The 20,632-nt window shown below is 24.8% G+C and overlaps 1 protein-coding gene across 1 annotated transcript; it reads left to right on the top strand.

The window, feature by feature from the left end:
* The first annotated feature begins 290 nt into the window (after positions 1-290).
* On the top strand, positions 291-20,048 carry LOC145849704 (heparan-alpha-glucosaminide N-acetyltransferase-like). Its single transcript, XM_082954732.1, has 15 exons — positions 291-346; positions 3,488-3,651; positions 3,872-3,978; positions 4,147-4,271; positions 4,380-4,495; positions 4,739-4,836; positions 5,619-5,695; positions 7,277-7,453; positions 9,098-9,217; positions 9,599-9,722; positions 12,000-12,132; positions 17,313-17,417; positions 18,075-18,220; positions 18,550-18,662; positions 19,449-20,048. The coding sequence occupies exons 1-15, from the start codon at positions 298-300 to the stop codon at positions 19,628-19,630; spliced, it is 1,836 nt and encodes a 611-aa protein (XP_082810858.1). The 5' UTR covers positions 291-297; the 3' UTR covers positions 19,631-20,048.
* The last annotated feature ends 584 nt before the right edge of the window (positions 20,049-20,632 follow it).

Raw genomic sequence — 20,632 nt, 5'->3', positions numbered from 1 at the left:
GCCTAAGAATTTTTAGACAGTTATGTGATATTCTTAAATGTATTATTAAAAGCTACTACAAAAATATTTAATATTAAACAAAAAATATTGTGCAACTCTACTTAAAAAAGTCTTGATACGCCCCTGATACAAACTTTCTCGCACGTAGCTAATGTAATATACATGTGTTTGTGTTTTATTTCAGTTTGGTAGTTAGTAAAAGTTATTTAAATTCAGAAATTGGAATTCCCCTAACAAAGTATTAACCTGCTAGGAAGTAAAACTTTTGCAATTTTTTGAATGGAGAAAAATATTGACATGTATAAACCTATATGGTTTATAGCTTTGATTTCAATTATTACTGCAGGTAACTAAACTTATTGCAAAATTTAATAGTTTAACTTTATTCAACGATTTACAGGGTTGCCAAACACTTAGTCTAAATCAGGCTAGTTTTTTTTAATCTAAAATTATTTTAAAAAATTAATAAAAAAATCTCAGGCTGAGCTTCTTGTTATAGTGTTTTACAAAAACTATGGCTTATCTGTTTTTTTCTAAAATATCTGGCAGTTTTTAAAGATTTAAGAAAAATTAAGGCTAGTTTTTTATAGATCTTAAACCAATTAGAATTAGTTCAGCTTGAAAGTTTTTTCTACTCTACAGGTTTTAAATTTTCTGAAACACTAGACCACAATTTAGGATCTTAAACTTCTTCAGGATTTGGGTCCTAAGTTGTGGTACAGTGTTCCAGAAAACCTTAGAAACTTATAAAAGGATCAGTTTAAATACAGTTACAAAAAATTCTTTTTGGGCTAGTATACTGAGTAAGTTTAGAGGGTTTCCCGAACTTTTTTGCAAATGGCCCCCTTTAAAGAGTTTGAAAAAGCAATGGCCCCTTCAACATATAGGTTACTCATAAACTACTGATAAAATACACATAAGACCTTTTTTTTGCTCTTCATCTGCAACTCAAGAATATCTAGTGTAAGTTTCTAAATACCATAAAATACACATAAGACCTTTTTTTTGCTCTTCATCTGCAACTCAAGCATATCTAGTGTAAGTTTCAAGTTATGGCCTCATGGCCCCCCTGTGGCTCCTTTACTGCTCATGGCCCCCTCTTCCCCCTTTGCTGCTCATGGCCCCCTAGGGGGCCACTTGGCCCACTTTGGGAAACCCTGGTTTAGAATGATTGCAATGATGCAGATGTTGCTTAATTGTGTTTAGTTGGCATTTTTCATGTCTTTATCTTAGTGTATGTACGGTTAGTTTTGTGTATATTTATACTACTACATTATTAGCTAGTTTTGGTTTATTGATAAGGAAAACTAACTTGTATAGGTTTAAAAAATTGAATATTTGCTTTTTTTCTATTTGTAATATTTTACTTGTTAGTTATGTACTTTTTTTCTGCTTCCAAAAAATTATTATTAATATTTTTTTAATTATATCTTATTTTATAAGTTTTTTTTTACCTATATGAGTTTTAGAATTTTCAATTTTGCTGTAAAATAGTATTTTTAAAGTACATTTATTAGTAGAACTACTGTAAAATAGTTTTACAATGGTTTTTATGGTACTTATTAAAGGTTGTTGTATATATTATGATATTAGCTTAATGTGCATTTTTAACAACTGATTGTGGGTTCATTCTGGTGGCAGTGATCACATGGTTGAGCTGAAGGTGTGATTCTGTTATTGTAAATCCAGTGATCACTTTCTTTGGGATTTGAGCTTTATTATTTTACCACGCTTGGTGGTTTTTAATGTTAAGATTTCAGCCTTGTAAGTGTTCCCAAATGGGGTGTCATCAAGGTTTTTTTTTGGTTAAAATTTATTTTTTGTTTATTTTGTTTTTAGATAATTAAAAGTTTAATAATAATGGGACATGTAAAATTACACATCGTGTAACAGATATTGCCAAGAAAATGTTTATTATTGCAAATTGTAGAGTGACTGATATTTTTACCATAAAAAAAGTTAATTTATGTTTTTGTTTTTCATTTTTTAAAATCTTAACTATTAAGTAAAATTTTTTGCTTTGTGGCTAGCTTTACTTAACTTTATAATAATACCATAGCCTTTTTGTAAACATAAAGTATGAAATCATAATATTTACAGTCATGCTCTTAGTAATTTAAAAATAAAATATAGAGCATTTAAAAAACTTTTGTCCAATGAATCAACAAAAAATTTTTTGATAACATAACACTGATAGTTATATTTTATACAGTAGATAACTTAGTTCTAATGTTTTTATAAAAAAAAAATTTAGGTGTATATGTCTTTAAACAAGGTTGCCACTTTACCTGGAAATACCTGGAATTTGACAATTTAGGTAAAAAATACTTGGAATTGGAGAATTTTTGAAAAAAACCTGGAAAAACCTTGAATTCTTAACAACTTTAAAATGTTCAGTAGCAAAATTTCGATTTGACACAAAAAATCTACCATATAGGTAAAAACTTTTTGTCATCAACGAAATTTTTTTAATTAAAAAACACATTTAAAATAGCTTTACAGTATTTTTTCAATGTTTTTATACTATAAAACACAGTTTCTTACATAGAATTTAACTTTAAACTAAAAACATATACAAAATGTGTACTTTTAAAAACCTGGAAGATATTTGGAAAACCTGGAAAAAAATTTGAAAAAACTAGTGGCAACCTTGCTTTACAGTTAAATGTTAAAGCTTATAAAACATGAAAAATTAGTTGCAAAATTTAGGACAAATGATTAGGCATATATTTAAATATGTTATTATTTATCTCTTTTTTTTTGTGTGCTCTAAAATGATAAGAATGCTAGAGTAAAAGATGCACATTAAAATACACAATAGCTTAAAACTATTTTGCTAAGGTGAAACAAAAAAAAAATGTAAAGGGTTACAAATATTTTTTAATGTTAAATTACATCAGCCTAACTTTTTATGCAGAGGCAAAAGGTATTTAAAATTATCAACTAATCTACATCATGTGTAAATTTATCCCCATGATAATTAACCTTTTATTGAATTGAAAACGTTTAGTTGTATGTAAAGCAAAATATGATCAGTATTTGTCAAGCTTAAGTAATAGTGTTAATAGTAGTTATTATAACTATAAAAGTATAAAACATAACAAAAAATCCTTTCACAGGTTTAACATTATCAGGCTGTTCCATGCTTACTCAGGCTAGTTTAAAGGTTTTGAAAAACTTTGATTTGGTTAGGTTCTGATCAAAACTCGCTTATAATGACTCTAAAAAGTTTTATTCATCTAAAAGTTTTAAACTTTTATTTTATTTTTTTCCTAATTAGAATTCACTATATCTGTACAAACAGTTTTTAAGATAATTGTATACTTGCTGTTTGCTTACTTTATTATAAGAATGTTTTATAGAAAATACTGTTTGCTTGGATCTTTAACCGAGGTTTTTTCTTCTACTTTAAACCAATTTTTTTGCAAAAATAATATAGTAGTTGAAAAATGTAATTTTATTGGTACATACATTGTTTGAATTTTAGTTTCAACTCAACAACTTTTGGATGAAACTGTTTTAAATTACAATATTAAATCAAAAAACAATCTCAAGTTGGATACTGCTACAGTAACTTTAATCAAGACGTCTGAAGCTGGTTACAAGTCTGAAGATGTTTTAATAAATTTTTTATCAGACGAGTGTTATAATGTAAGTATGCATGTTACTAACTAAGTAATTTTTTGAGCAGTTGAAAAAAAAATCACAAACTAATAAAAAGTTTTACTAAAATTGAAATTATATTACCAAAAAAATAGATATAAAACGTTTTTAATAAAATTAGTTTAAAATAATTTTTTACTAATAAACATTAAATAGTCAAAAATAATAGCTTTTGCAATGTTTGGTATTTAATAAAAAAAAATTGTAGTGTGCATACTACACAGCAGCAAAGCTAGATCGCCATCATTATAATACAACCTTTATTGTTGACACCAGGTGGGGTACAAGCATAAGTTTTGTTACAAGATCTTGCAAGTAAGTTTTCAATACAATAATCATATATAATTTTGTACTTGAAAATAATATTTATAATAGTTTTGCTTAAACAGCTTAGACACTTGAGAAACAATTTGTTTTTTTTTAACAATTTTTTTGTCAAAAATCACATTTTTTATATATAACTACAAAACTTTTGTTAATCAGTGAAACTGTCTATAAAAAATTTGGTGAGTATGGGAATTATCAGGTAACGCTAAGTTTAAACTCTATTGGAGAATGCAATATCTCAAACATTGAAACTACCAAAGATCCTATAAACAGTTATATACGTTAGTTTCTGTTATTTTAAATTTGTTCAAAGCCTATTTATAGTTTCATACAGTTTGTTTAAATTTAAACAGTTAATGACATGTTAACATTTATTATTTTATTTTCAGCCATTCTGATAGCGTTCTGCACTTTATTAGGTCTTACTTTGTTATTCAATTTGGTAGAATGCTCATTCTACAAGCTGGTTAAAAGAAAAAATAACAGTTTTAGTCCAATAGCTGAGGTTTGACTGAATTGGTTTAATACTAAAACATTTTACCAAGATTTATTTTAAAATCTTGCAACACTTAATTTATTGATTGTAGGGTGTTCATTAGGTAAATGTTATTTATTGCTAAAACGTACTTCATAAATATATTTATTTATTTTAGAAAAATAATATAAATAAGTGATTGTTATTGACTTTTAAGTATTTGGATTTTGATAAAAACATGTTTTATGTTTTGTTAATTTAATTAAATTAAAGGATAATGATAGTACTGAAAAAGAACCAAAAAAAGAAGTTGAACAAAATGAAAATAATGAAAAGCGAGAAAGATTAAAGTCTATCGACACTTTCAGAGGGTAGTTTTTTATGTTTAATTTTGAATTTAATGTTATTATTTTTAAAACTTAATACATATGATTGCTCATCGCTGTATTCTTTATAGACTCAAAAATGTTTTTATGGCTGTGCCATCTACTTTTATGTTGTATAAACAATTCAAATAGATATATTTAAATAAAACGTTAACATTAGAATAAAAACATTATTATCTTTATTACTAAGATTTATACTAAAACTTGAATTGAGTTTAAAAATTATTGAAACTCAATAAAATATTTATAAATTTATTTCTGTTTTAGAATTAATGTTTTAAGATTTAGTTACCTATTATAATTAGTTCAAACTATATTATTTACTATTTATTTCTACCTTTACAATATAGTCTTTTATACATTATTTTACTAAAACTAAAAGAATGGACATATAAGAATTAGATTAAAGAATACAGGCAAAAATTTAACAGAACATAAACCTGGATTAACATATTTCGTGAGACAAGCTCAAAGAAATAAAGGTTTGATCATACCATTTCGATCATCAGACCACAATACCACCAACCAAAAGCTTGTTGTCTGATGATCGAAGTAATATGATCAAAATTTTATGTTAACTTTTTAGAATTAGTATAGCTGATCATCCTAATATTTTTTTAAATATTAAGATATAATATATATTTTCTGAACAATAAATGTTTCTTCCTTTATCTGCTTGGCTATTTTTTTTACTTGTTCAATTCTTTTACAATTTATAGTACTTATTTTTTAGCTAGCTATATCAATATGTTATATCAAAATAACAGATTGTGTCTAATTGTGATGATATTTGTTAACTTCCGAGGTGGAAACTACTGGTTTTTTAGACACTCTAAATGGAATGGTAATTTTTAACACAATACTACTAATAAATATTTTTTTTTAGATTGTGTCTTGTTGTCATGATATTTGTCAATTATAATGGAGGAATGTATTTTTTTTTCCAACATTCTTCTTGGGATGGTATAAATGTGTGCATTTGCAATTTTAAAAATTTCATATAATTTTTTAAGCTTAATTTAAAAGGATATTATAATATGTATGAGTTAATTGATAAGTTAGCAGTGTTAATATTAGTTTATAAACAACAGAAACCGTTAATCTATTATTTCCATAACTAGCTTTCTGAATTTTAACATAAGTAGTAGGTTTTTAATTTGACTTTTTTTTTTCTATAAGCTCGAACTATTTATTTTACATACTACAAAAAACTAATTTTGGTAGGCAATAATTTTCTAATTTTCCAAAATTTTTTTAATTTTTTTTCTGAAAATATTTAATTTTTTTATAAGTATGTATTTATAAGTTGTCAATATAAATCGAAGTTTTGTTTTAATTAATTCTGTCTAGATTAATTTTTTAATCTAAATATTTTTGTCTATTTTTACTACTACATAAATATTTTTTACAAACAATTTTTATTTTTTTCATTACTATTTATTTAAAGTTTTGGTTTGTATATAAAAATTAGAGTAAGCAAAAGGCTAATCTTAAAGAAAAAAGTACTTATTTTATACAGCAATAATACTTTTAAAGTTATTTATAATAGATTTAAATTTTTCTACTATGCATCCAAGTTTTGGAGAAGATACTTTTACTTATTTTCGATAAAGTATTCGTTGTAAGGAATACTTGGTAGCCCTAGATAAAAAACTTAATTTTTCCCTTTAAAAAAATATCAACATATTTTTACGGTCAATGTTGAGTTTAAAACTGATCAAACATTTTTTTATGTTATGAATCCACAACTATATTACGTTAAGTCTAACAACTTATAACAATACTCATTTTAGACTAGTGTGTATAACTTTTATATGTACTAATAAGCTTGTTGAAAGGATGATAATTTACTATAATTTTGATTTAACTATAATATAAATATTTTAAATTTTCTACATACCAGCACACAGCGACTGTTTTAAATTTTAGCTTTTTAAATACTTTAATAAACCATTGATTTGCACAATACTATAATTAAGTTTAAAAATTATTATTTGTTCACTAGTTTATGTTTTTAGCTTAAGCTATGTGTGAGATCCCATTCTATGTAAAAGTTTTTTTTAATAAATTTAACTAGTTTAATAACCAAAAGGTAGGAAAAATAGCAAAGCAGAATGTTGGTTTAGTTAATCACAAAATCATATTTTTTCAGTTGATTTATTTTATAACCTAAATAACAAAAGCTTTTTTTATGACTTTAATTCAAATACTCATAAATTAAATAAAAACTTAAGTATATTTCTCGTGATTTAAAGTCTTTTAAAGTGCAATAATAAAAGTTCGTGTTTAGTTTGTAAGTTAAGTTTAATACGTTGTTACAGTAAACAAGAACAAAATAAATACTGTTAATATTTTTATTGTTGTGAGAGGACCAAATACTTGAAAATTAAAAAGTATGTTCAAACAAACCAATTATTACTTAAAGGATTAACAGTGGCCGATCTTGTCTTTCCATGGTTCATGTTTTTAATGGGCGTTAATATACCGTTGTCATTAGAAAGTCTTATCCGAAAAAAAACAAGTAAAGCCCTCATTTTTTACAAGGCTTTTCGAAGAACTATTATTTTATTCACAATTGGAATTTTTATCATCAATCACAATAGTTAGTTTTTTTGTAACTATTATTATAATTTATAAACAGCAGCTTAGAGGTAGTAAATATACTTTTAGTTCAATAGTAGCATTTAAGATATACCAGAAATGTAGACTTGTTTTATATATTGAAAAATTTTATGTTTAATTTAGTAAATCAGTAAACTGATCATTATCCAAACAACAAAACTTAAGTCATTTCTTAAGTTATCAATTATTGTTTAAAAAAGCCAAAACAAGTACTTGTACCATACATAGTAAATAAGTATGAAAGTTGTTATAAGGTATAAAAATTTTTAAAATTTACTTTTACACTGTTAATTAAAAACTACATATTCGAACCAAAATAAACAAACTTTGTAATAAAGATAAACAAATAAATGCATGCCAAAGTATGCTTAGGATATTACAGTAAAGATAAACGAACGATTACTTATGTAAAAAAATATGATGTTACTCTTTATAGATTACTGGTAAACTTTTGTACATTATAAACTTTTAAAAGGAAAACCTGATAAAGTCACAGTGGGTCGTAATCGCACTGATTTAGACATAGGGAGTTATGTTTTGTATAAAATCAACGTATATCTTAAAAAAAAAAATTTTTCAATGTAGTCGAAAGTTAGAGCCATTGAATTTTTTTTAGCTATGTAAAATATTAAACTAAGTAATATTTTTAAACTCAGTAAAACAAATGTTGACAAGCTTTAATTAGTATTGGTGGTAGTAGTAGTAGAAGTAGTAGCTTCTTAAAAAATTTCTCCTTTATGAATTTTTCAAAGAAGAAAAGGTTTATTTAAACCCCTAAAATTAACAAATATAATTTATATATTTTTATGTTTTTTTTGTAACAGATAGTAAATGTTAAGTAGATGCTGAATTAAAGTTTAAAAAATTAAAATTAGTTATTTCTATTAAAATATTCAATGAAACTTAAAAACAAAAAATTGTAGGGTATTATCAAAGTTTACGTTTGAAAAAAACTCGTATTTAAAATGGAAATGTTTTTAAAATTTTATTAAACAAAGTAAATCTAAGGATTTGAGAAATATATGCATATATTCTTAGATTGTTCCCAAAATACTTTATTTTTCGTTGTTTACTAGATTGACAGCAAAAAAAAAAAGTTGTTTTCTATTTTTTTAATGTTAGAAAGATCTTACAAAACTAGTAATTAAATTTTTGAAAAAACTTTAAAGTACCCTTTTTTAGTTAAGAAAAACATAATTACTTGGATGATTAAGTTTTTTTTTTCTTTAATGGTTGATTTTAAATTTAAAATACATCAGAATTTGACATATACTTCAAAATCGTCGCGCACCAACCCACATAACTTCTGTTGTAAGTGGAATTTAAAAATTTGATTTGAAAATTTAAATGTGCTAGGATCTTTGCTTTCTGTCTTTTAATTTTCTAAGAAATTAAAAAAAATTTCTATGTGATGCTGCCCCACTGTGTAAGGTTTTAGGAAAAAGCTTTATTTTTTAAACTATTAGCATAAAAATAGAGGTAGTGAAGCGTTTGAAATAAATATATAATTTATAATGTGAATTTTAACTTGTTTTAAATAAAAGTTTTTGAAATAAATTATTGAAGTGTCAAATTCATGTTTAATTTTAAATTGTAAAATTTATCTATACAAGCATTATTATAGCAACATGGTCGAGTTTAAGAATTCCAGGAGTCTTGCAAAGATTTTCTATTGCTTATTTTGTTTCATTCTTTCTTCAGTGGGCAGCTCATGTTACTTGTGAAAATATGGAGCTTGCTTTTAGTGAGTTTTTTTTATATTAAAAAAAAAATTGTATGATTTAAAAGTTGTTAATTTAAATATATAAAATAAAACTAACCACATGTATTCAAAGTGTAATATAGGACTGTTTTCATAGCTGTTAGTATACAAACACTACAGTTTTAGTTTTAACCATCAATGTTAAATATTTGTTTAGTTTGCATTAATGACCTTCAATTCTTTATTTTTATAAAAACTTTTTGTTTAAAAAAACAAAGTTTCAAGTTTCAATTAAAAAAATTTATAGTATAATTTTAAGGTGTCAATAAAGAATATTTCAAGCTATTTTTGTCTTGTGTATATATTTTAGTATGTAAACAACTTCGACTTTTTTTCAAAACATGATTCTAGTTAAAAAAATAGGCGAAAGCAAATTGAAGTCATTTCAAGATATACTAAAATATTGGAGCCATATGATTGCTATTTTGTTATTGGAAGCAGTTTGGCTTAGTATAACATTTTTTCTTCCAGTTCCAGGATGTCCAACGTTAGTTAATTAGTTTTTATTTAATTATTAATTAATTCAAGTATTAAAGTCAATCAAATTAGAAAAATGTAAGAAATAGAAGCATACTGGACCCAAACTGCGCTTAACTGTAAATAGAGAATGTAATTTTCTATAGATTAATTTGGAGATATAAGAAAAATAACTCTAATGAATCCCTAGATTATATCAATTTAATTTTACAAAAGCTAAATAAAAAAATCCTGAGAATAAAGTTTATCAGACTTAAAGTAGATTTTTTTTTTGCGCTATTCTTTACTTATACAAAAAAAAGTTTTGTTTTAAACTTAAAAATAAAACAAGTTAACTTCATATTTTAGTTATGTTTCTTTTCCAAAAGCTTGTAAATGTTTAGTGTATCTTAAACATAAAGTTTTGATATTGAAAAAGACACGTTTTACTAAACATTTAAAATATTTTTATGTATTTTCAAAGAGTACGTCGGTCGGCTAAACTTAAAAAAAAACCTAGCTTATGTTATGTTGGATTTTTTTCAAATTCGTTTAAATATACTAAATCTAAAGATTTTATTAATACACGTATAATATGAAAACACATGTGTTACATGTTTTTCTCAAAATTGTGCTCCAAAAACTTAATCTTTGAAAATTTATTATACTTTAACTACAAATAAACTTTAAAAAAATATTTTTTTTATTGAAAAGAATATTGATACTTAGAATAAAAATAATAATGAAAATTTATTAACAAAAACTGAAATAATTGAATTATTAAAAAAAGAAAAATATATTTAAAAGGATTAGGAATTAGTTTTTAATGTTTTTTTTTCCTTGACTGATGATTTTATAGTTTTGAAGTAATTAGTACATGAATCTAAGTAAAAACACTTCAAATCTCCTCGCTTCAACTAGCATACTGTGAGTTGAAGACAAAATTTTAAGAATTTTGTTTGAAGCTCTACTTGCGCTAAAATCTTGGCTTTCTGGCCGCAAAACTTTTAAAATCATTCAAATATTTTTTTCATATCTAGTTACGGAGGACTAGGCATATTTTTAAGTGCTAATCTCTTCTTGATAATCTTTAACTTATCTAACTACTGCTTTTAACTTTTTACAAACTCAAATTAGTTCTTGAGATTTAAGGGTGCAAAGTGTGAGAATTCAATAAGTTGTTTATGAAAGGGTTAAATTTGAAATACCAAAAATATAATTTAAAGTATACCTTTTCATACAGTTTTTAATCAATCGTTCTCAAACTCAGAGTTAAGTCTAATTTTAATTAAATAATAATAATATTATTGTAAGAATTTTTAAAATCTAGAAAACAAGCATGTTTTTTATTAAGAATAAAATAAATTTTAAATTTTGGTCATAAGTGGTTATTTATAGTTTTTATATCTTTAAAATAAAAATTTTTCTTATAAAGCAAGTTTGAGGTAAATTCTTGATCAATTGTAGAGAAGATAAATTTTAAAAAATAATTAGTCACGAAAAAATTGCGGTCAATTTGTTTGTGTTGGAAATATTTTACAAAAATTTCTTTATCTCAAAAATAACACTTATTTACATAAACTGACTAATGAATTATATTTTAAGCTTTTATAAAAGAGTTAATGTTATTCTTATAAAAAAATCTCACCTAGTAGTGTGGTAAACTCTGTAACTGAAAAATAGTAAAACATAGTTATGGTCATTAACAAATTCAAAGTGTACTTAAAATTTTATTCAAACATTTTGAAAAGATAACTCAAAATTAAAATGCACCAAAAAATACTTTCTACAGAGAAAAATATTAAAAGTACAAAGTCACTATGTTCATTTTCAAAAAACAATGTCCTACTGCTAAACCAAATCAACATTTTAATTAATTAAGTTTGTTAAAAAGATAAAGATACTTTTTTTTTAAACAAACTATTATTTTGAATTTAATTTAAAGAATGAGAAGCATACATAGTTTTTAAGTTTAGCACTTAAGGAAATAACAAAAGCTTCTTTTCTCAGATGCGTTGTTCATAGAAAAAACTCATCCGTTTATTTTCTTAAACTTAAACAAGTTTGATATTGTCTACGAAATAACTTTTTTACTAATAAACCCAGTCAAATTAAAAACTATAAGTAGTTAAGTATTTTTACTTATGATTTTTTTTACAAGTTCGTTTTACTTATGACCGTAAATAGAGTTTATTTTCTTAAAATTGATATTATTTTTGTATACAAAAGTTATCAATTACTTTTTAACTATTTATAAATTGTAAAGCACTTGTGATAAAAAATTACTTTGACCAAAATATTTTAACAGTGGCTATCTAGGACCAGGGGGGTTAGCTGACAATGGAAAATATTTAAATAGTTCTTGTGTAGGTGGTGCAGCTGGTTATATTGACAGATGGTTTTTTGGTGAAAATCACATGTATGGTCATCCTACCTGCAAAGTTTGTTTACGACAAGTTTGAGTACTCTAATACTTTTTTATTAAAAAATATTAGATTAGTTAAAGTTTAAAATTTAATTGATTGATTTTAATTTTAAGACTGTTAATGTAAAATACAAAAAGGGTTGTATTGTTTTACAATCATAAAAACAGGGACATTTAGGGAAAACCGATTACATTTGTTTACTTATTCAATTTTTTTGCTTTTTTTATTGCTAGTTTGTGGTAATATAATGGTTTTATACATTCAAATTTTATGTTTTAAGTATGACTTTTCTTAAAGCTTTTTGAACGACTTTGCTATGTTAAAACTTATAACAAGAGACGTTTCATTATTTATTGTTAAGTACTTTCAACAAGCTACCAAAACAGTATCTTAGTAAGAATAAACTGAAATATTTTTTTATTGAAATCGAAGCATTTAAAATATTATAAAATATAAAGTGTTGTAACAATTGAAAGTAAAATTAGAATCTAAAATGAACTAAGAGTTGGTTCTAGATAAACATTTACTGTTTACTGTTAAAATTATTAGGTTTAAAATTATTCTACCAACTAGTTAACGATAAAAACTTACAATAAAAAACTTATATTAAAAAAATATTTAAGAAAACGAATACAGTGCTTATTCACTTATCCGGACACGTTGGGCAAGATTTTTCTGTAAACGTGTCCGGATAACTAAAAATCCGGATAACTACAAAAAAACATTTTTTTCATATAATAATATAACTGCTGCATATAATGCAATGCATAATAAAAGTGTTATGGTAAAAACAAATACGTAGTAATTGTAAGTAATATATAATAAAATGATAAATAATAAAAGCTAAACTTAAGGTTAATTAATTTATTTTTTCTATGGTAGAAAAACATCAGACTTATTAACCCTCTGCAACTATATACATTTTCTATGGGTCAAGCAAGTAAAATTCATCATTTGTAATTCCACCTGCCCTAACTATCAATTAAAAAAAATATTAGTTTTTGTTTAAGAGGCAATATAAAATAAATTTATCTTTAAAAACAAAAAATAATGTAAACCTATCTCTTTAAATGAAATGAAAGACTTTTTTTTAAATTAAAAAAAAAGAAAACGGGAAACTTTGACTAAGTTTAAAGTCAATTTAACGGAAACATATCACTCCTAACAAACTAGTTTTTATTGGAAGTTTTACTAAAATTAGAAATAATAGACATTTGTTTTATAGTTTTTCCACGTTTTTCAGGAGAAACTTGGAATTTAAAAAGTTGCGAAACTTATGAATGAGTTTTTGTGTTTACTATTGAATTTTTTTTGAATTTTTTTCTGACCGAAACTGTCCGGATAAGTGAAGTCCGGATAAGTGAATAAGCACTGTACTATAAAACTGTTTACTATAGAAGTTTAAAATGTTTAGTTTTAAAAACGAACTTTTTCTGCTTGCATAAACTGAGCTTTAACGATTAAATACATAAGCTTCTGGAATATGTAGCTTAAAAGAGTTTTCAGCTCAGGCACTGTTTTAATAAGCCATAATTGAAAGTACTTACAATGTACAAATAGTAATGAAAAGTGTGTTGTAAATTTTTGTTACTAGCTTTTATTTTCAATAGTTATTCAATAAGTATCTTTTTGTGTTTATATAGCAATAAATTCACAACTACCATAAAGTTTGAAAATAAATACAACAAATATCATGTTTATAAGTTATCATTATAAGGTTAGGATTGTGGTACACTCATTTTATAAGTACTACCCATCATAACTAAATCCTACCTTATTTAATAATATCTTATAAATACTATATTCTAATTGAAACTACATTATATAATTAATTAATATTTGGTATTGTTGATATAGTAATTTCTGCCGGCATTTGTACATTGGTTGTCTTCAAGCCTAAAGTACTCTTGATTGGGCTGGTTACTACTGTAGTTATTATTTTTAATTACAAATAACAATTATTAATAACAAATTTTGGTTTTCCTGCCAACCTACATTATTGTGTCTTTTACTTCTGTACCTACTGTAGTATGGTTTGTGAGGTTCATATGATTTTTTTGGCTTGCTCAATAACTTCTTATATCTCACATATTGACTCTATTTGCCTTAAAATTCTTCATACCTTAGTCCAAAATTTTCCTTAATTTTCCTTTTTAATTTATCAGCGGCATGGACATATATAAAATACTTAATTCTATCTTCCTCATTAGATTTTGCTCAATTTTTTCTGACAAGTACAAAATTTGAAATTTTACTGGCCCCTCCCATGATAAATGGGCTCCTAAGATACCAGGCAATTTACTACAACTACCTTCTAAAAACGTATAAAGATTGTAGTAGGTTATATCTTCATCATAAGCTTCAACAAAGTGTATTATGTCAGAACGAGGCCAGATTCTTTGGAGAATTTCAAATTTTTCGGTATCATCAATAATGCCATAAGTACTACACCTATCCTCAAAAAATCTTAATTCAATGATAGGGTTCCTTACGGCCTCAATCTGGGAAAAAGTTTGCAAATTTCTAGAGTCCTTTGTTCCAAACTGCTATTATATGTAGCCCCTACAGTGTAGGAAGTATTATATAAAGGGCTGCTGACACTGTAACTTATCTTACTTAGGATTTTTTTGACCTTAATCTAATCCATTGTAAATTGAATTTAATTCTTTTTTTAATGTGGTCTTCTTTTCTAAAATTCTAGCTTGGGCTACTAGTTTTGTAAGTTCTTCTATTTCCAAGTCTTCCCCCTCTAGAGAACTTTCATAATCTAAAGACTGCTTCTGTCTATTGGCCTGTACATTTTCTTGTATAGTGTGCTGACTGTAATTACCATACAGGAGTTTTGATTATAATGACCCCCTGTGTCTTTAAGATTGTAATTAAATTTCAAGGCCTTTTGTATAATATTACCCTCTGTACCAAATTATTGAAAATTATCTTTTAAGGCTTGTTGACTTTTATTGCTTTAAGTTCATGTGGGTATTGTTATTAATGTTGTGTTTTGTATGGCCATTAAAACTTGTGTCTATCTCTGTATTTTCTAACTGTTTGTTGAAAGGTTGATTGTTCTTACCTGTAGAGGACGCCATATAAGGTGTAGATTGTGGTACACTCATTTTATTAGTACTACCCATCATAACTAAATCCTACCTTATTTAACAATATCTTATAAATACTGTATTCTAATTGAGACTACTTAATATAATCAGACAAAACAGTTTGGGTGATGTATTTATTATATAAAAAACACACAACACTATATTACTAATTCTATTTCTAAACTATAAACTATTTTTAAAACTTTTATAAATCACTTGGCAAAAGTGCAAACTTAATAATAAACCAAGCTTAGTGCAATAAACTGTAAAACAGTTAAAGAACTGGCAACTATTTAAATCTATTTCAAAAGACTTAAAACAATTAACCAAAATTAAATAAACTTTTAGTGACCAATAAATTATAAAAGGCTTAATAAACTATTAAACATTTAAATGTAATTCAAATAATTTAAAGCAATTAACAAGCAAATTAAATTATTTAACCTATATATAACAATACCTACAACAAACAAATACATATAAGTTCAACTTAAGTTCAGTAGCTCCTGCTCTCAGCTCCACAACAACACACTGACTGCCACATAAAACTGTATTTTTATGTTTTGATCAAATATTGCATCATTGATTTAAACTGTATTGATGAACTGTTGCATCATTGATTTTAAGCCTCATTTCTCATAACTGCAGCAAGCTCTTAAATATTTTCTTAATATTTAGTGTTCAAACAATTAACAATGCAAGTATAGCAGTAGTTCATTACATCATGTTACCTAGGTAAAGACTTATTTATATTACTTGATTTTTCTGCAAGGTAGATACAATGATCCATTAACCTAAATAAAAAGCACTAAAATCCATAAAAGTTCAAAAACAATTAGTAAACTTAATTAAAAATATCAGTTTTTAAAATCATAAAATTTAAAACATATAAGAACAAAAAAATATCTTTACTATTGGTTTTGCGACCTCAGAAAAAAGTTTAAGCTTTGAAAAAATGCACACTTGAGTTACAAAAACTTAAAAAAAACACTAACATCTTAGCTTAAAAATCTAAGCATCTAAACTTAAAAAACTGCTTACAGTTTACTTAAGTAAAGCCAACAAAATAAACTGGGACACGTTCAAAATCCACCCAGTAAAATTCGAGAACCGCTTATCGATCGAGGGTAAGGTTTAGGGTTAATAGTGACAGTGAAAAATAAGTAGAAAATAATTTAAAAAATTCAAAAAATATATAAAATAAGTTAATAAACAAAGAAAATATTTTAAAAAATCGGGTGAATTTTTATAGTATATTAATAAACTACAGTTTATACAAATTATAGTACCGTTTGTGGCATCATAAACTCTTCTCTTGGTACTAACACGATGAGAGCGCAGCTCATTCATTGGTGAAGCTCATTCTAAAACAAAATTTATTTTATCAAACTGACAAAGCTAAACAAACTATTTTTCTGAATTTGACCAGCGTAAATACAGACTATAAACAAAAACGTAGCCATTCTTAGTTACCTTAAGCTTTGATGGTAAACCTAAATGTATGTATTACTTCTTCCCATTGAGATAACATCAGCATATACTACGAATCAAACCATTTTTGCAAGTATTTCTGTCAAACATGACTGTGCTGTCTAAAGTTTTTCAATATTTTGATATTTTTTAAACAAAACTCAAGTCATCAGTGTTACTAGTAAGCCAATGCAAGGCCACCCCCAAAAATTTCCGCGGCTGTATGTTATTATTAAAAACCCGAAGTATGATTAATTTTAACCCGAACTTTTTCTTAGCTGAATTTGTAATTAACTAATTTTTTAAACTTTATCCATCTAAAATTGTGGACAACCATTCAAAAACCTGTTAAATTAACATCTTAAATATGTATCCTATTAGTCAATTTTTTTTTTGTCAAAACTGTAAGGCTACGTTTCAGAAAATTTTGACTAAAGATACTATAGACTCTATTTATTTATACTCATCTTTGAAAGCATTTTAACCTTTTACTATATAAGTAAAAAAATACACTTTCAATTTAAAAAATGTTCTAAGGTTGAAGTTGATACCTTTTTTATACTTATATAATTTAATTATATGACAAAAAAAAATAAGCATTATTTTTAAAATTTGTTATTTTCACAGGAAGTATATTATCCAACATATACAAGTGAGCAAAAAGTTTATTTTGATCCTGAAGGTTTACTTGGCTCCATAAATGGATGTGTTATTGTTCTCCTTGGATGTCAAGTTATTATTTTTAATTGTAAACGTTCGGTTTAAGTTATTATTTTATACAAGTTTTTTTCATTAAAGTTTTACTTAAATACTAACTTAACAGTTCAACTAAGTATATAAAAACACTTGGTTTCAAAAAATTTTACGGGCAAAATTGAGAAATAAATTATTCAAAAATCATAAAAGAATTATGAAGTTAAATGTTTACCAACTGAAATTTTATACATTATTTTTAGACAACTTTTTGTAGATAATTTTTTATTTACTTTACATTTAAGATAAATTTCATTTGTCATAATAATATATATTTTTTAACATAAACAATAAGTTTAAAGATAAAAATAGAGTAAAAAAATAAACTATTTATCAGTTTTATTAAGTCAATTTGGTTAACTATTTTGTTATTTATTACAATAAACAATATTTTCATATAAAAATAGTCAAACTATGTTTTATAATTTATCATAGTATAATAAATAAAAAAACATTTTAAATAGTTAACCTAGTTTTACTGAATTTTTACTTTGCCTGAAAATTGCACTTAAGTTTAATAACTTCCTTTTCACAATGAATTTTTCGTTGTTTATACACTTTTGGATAGCTTAAGTTTTAAAAATAATTACTTTATCTGTTTTAATTATTTTTGTAATTCCATTTATAAATTTGAAGGCGGGTAGGATATTTTTGTACTACAAAACTGCAAAATCACGTATAACTAGATGGATGTCATGGGCTGTTGTTCTAGGAATAATTTCTATTATTCTATGTAAATCATCTCAAAACGATGGATTTATACCAGTTAACAAAAATTTATGGTAAGTTTAAAATATATATAATTTTTAAACTTTTTATCAAAAATTCTTATAGAAATATAAAATTTTAATACATAGACTAAAATAAGTACCGTGAGTATAAAGTATATAGGTGTTTTTTTTTTACAAGATAATTTAAAATCACATGTTTATTTAATTTTAAGGTTTATAAATTCTGTTTTTAGAAAATGCTTACTATAATTAAAAAAAATAAAGTTTATATAAAAACAAGTCTCCTGTAAAATTGTAATTTAAGAACTTTATTAATATACTATTTATTGAAAATTCCTATCAAACAAGTCATAAAAGTTTACATTAATTTCATTAAATAGGAGTACATCCTATGTTACTACCATGGCTTGTATGGCATTCTTTAATTTAACCGTGTTCTACATATTGACTGATGTACTAAAGTTCTGGTCTGGAAAACCTCTTGATTTTGTTGGTAAGTACTTTATTTCTATTCAAATAAGTAATTAAATAAACTTTGACCGAGTTTTAGTTGGCATATAACTGGTAGCCGCTTATGTAGAGAATTTCCTTTTTGCTAGCCTTTATTTGGTTGTCGTTTATTCTCATGCTCAATAAAAAAAAATATAAAAAGGGATTTTTTTAAGTATTATGAATATTTCTAATAATGTTTTTTTATTTATACTATAATAACATTTTACTAAATCCATTATACTTAAGTTCAATTGTATACTAACTTTGTGTAATTTTCATACCTTTCAGTTTAAGAACCCCTTTATCTTCAAGGGTTTGCTAATAGTTTCAGTATTTGATCTTATTAAGTTTTCAAAAACAAGTACAGATAATTTTTATGTTTTATTACAAAGAAGTCGAAAGGTATTTATAGTACTTTGAATACAATTAAAGTTTTTTAAAGTGAAGAGATACACTACAAATCTTAGAATATATACATGTGCATATAATTAGATCTACAATAAATAGTAACGTAAAACTATTTTATTACAAATAAAAAATGCCTTATGAGAAAAAAAGATAAAAAGTTTTTTTTAACTTCTGTTTATGTATTTTCAATATGCTATATAGTCTAAAAGAATTTTTATAATTTTAAACTTAAGGCTAAAGTTAAGCATAAGCTAGTCACTTTACAAATATTGATATTAAAGACAATTTTTTTTTTAATAACTTGTGCAAAATTAGGAATAGTTTTAATCAATCAAATATTTAATAAGTCTACTCCTTACCTAAAAAAACAAAATTTTAGGAATGAACTCCATACTTTTGTACATCGGTCATGAAGTTTTTAGTGATTACGTTCCATTTTCGTGGGGAATAACTCAACACGATACTCACATGAAGTGGATCACAATGAATATGATCGGAGTTGGATATTGGGTGTTGATTGCCTTCTACTGTTACAAAATTAAGTTTTTTCTCAAAATATAAGCCACTATACATTTAAATATCATATTCGTATTAATTTTCTATTTTCATATTAAGTTTAATTTTTTTCGTATAAAATCAAGTTTATTGTAGGTATTAAGATATTTAAATATAACTATTCTGTAAGTTTAAATAAATCATTTTGTTTTTTACTTATATTTAGTTAAGCTAAGAAATAAGCTTACTTTTATGGGTATTAATTTTGTTTTTTAGCATGGTTTTTAAAACTGATTTATTGCTATTCTCTAGTTTTCAAATGAACAAAATTTTCTAGTTTTCATTTAAAAAGAATAAAAAGTAACACGTTGTTAAGCTAAAAATTGTAGTCAAAATATATATGTACTAATATTCTGTTTTTATTATATTCCTTTTCTGCGTGCCATTGTAAATTTTTACCATAAATGTATTTCATCATAAAACAGAACGCATTCATATATTTTTAATATAATTTTACGTTCTTTAATAAATTTTTATTAGTGAAAATAAAATTATTTTGATACTTTCTATTTTTCATCTATTTTTCTATATATTAAAGCACTTTCATAATTACTACGAAGTTTTTTGACTGTTGAAATGGTATTGCGCTAAAGCAGTGTTTTTATCGTTTGAATTTTTGAAATTGCATATGCTATAGTTACCTAATTTGAAATCTTAATGGGTGTAGTATTGATAAGCTAGGTGAAAAAAAGTATATTATTTATTTCCGTTAGATTTAAGAAAGCTTCATTTATAGCAGCTCTGCTGTGAGTTAAAGAAACTATCTGACCCAAAAATTCGTGTGAAAATGGCAGTTGTGCTCTGAGGATTGTTAAACTTATAATAAATAGTTCTACCAAATAATCTTTAATTTACTTTTACGGTGAAAAGAAACAGCAATGTTTGTGTAAGTTCTAAAACTAAATATTAAAATTTTTTGAGCATAGTATTAAGTAATGGTTTTATAATGTACTTGAAATGAATACTCTAAATGTTTAATAAAGCGTGGTATAAGTAATAACTTCGGGT

The sequence above is a fragment of the Thalia democratica genome, chromosome 2 (assembly GCF_965202585.1).
Source record: "Thalia democratica chromosome 2, ktThaDemo2.hap1.1, whole genome shotgun sequence".
Taxonomy (NCBI): Eukaryota; Metazoa; Chordata; class Thaliacea; order Salpida; family Salpidae; genus Thalia; species Thalia democratica.
The sequence above is the reverse complement of the archived record's forward strand: the minus strand, read 5'-3'. Positions and strand labels throughout refer to the sequence as shown.

Excerpts from the sequence above, each read along its gene's own strand:
- LOC145849704 (XM_082954732.1), top strand. The coding sequence starts at position 298 with ATGTATAAACCTATATGGTTTATAGCTTTGATTTCAATTATTACTGCA. Across the intron at positions 4,272-4,379 it reads TCCTATAAACAGTTATATAC|CCATTCTGATAGCGTTCTGC; the intron begins GTTAGTTTCTGT and ends TTTTATTTTCAG. Across the intron at positions 18,221-18,549 it reads CCAGTTAACAAAAATTTATG|GAGTACATCCTATGTTACTA; the intron begins GTAAGTTTAAAA and ends TTCATTAAATAG.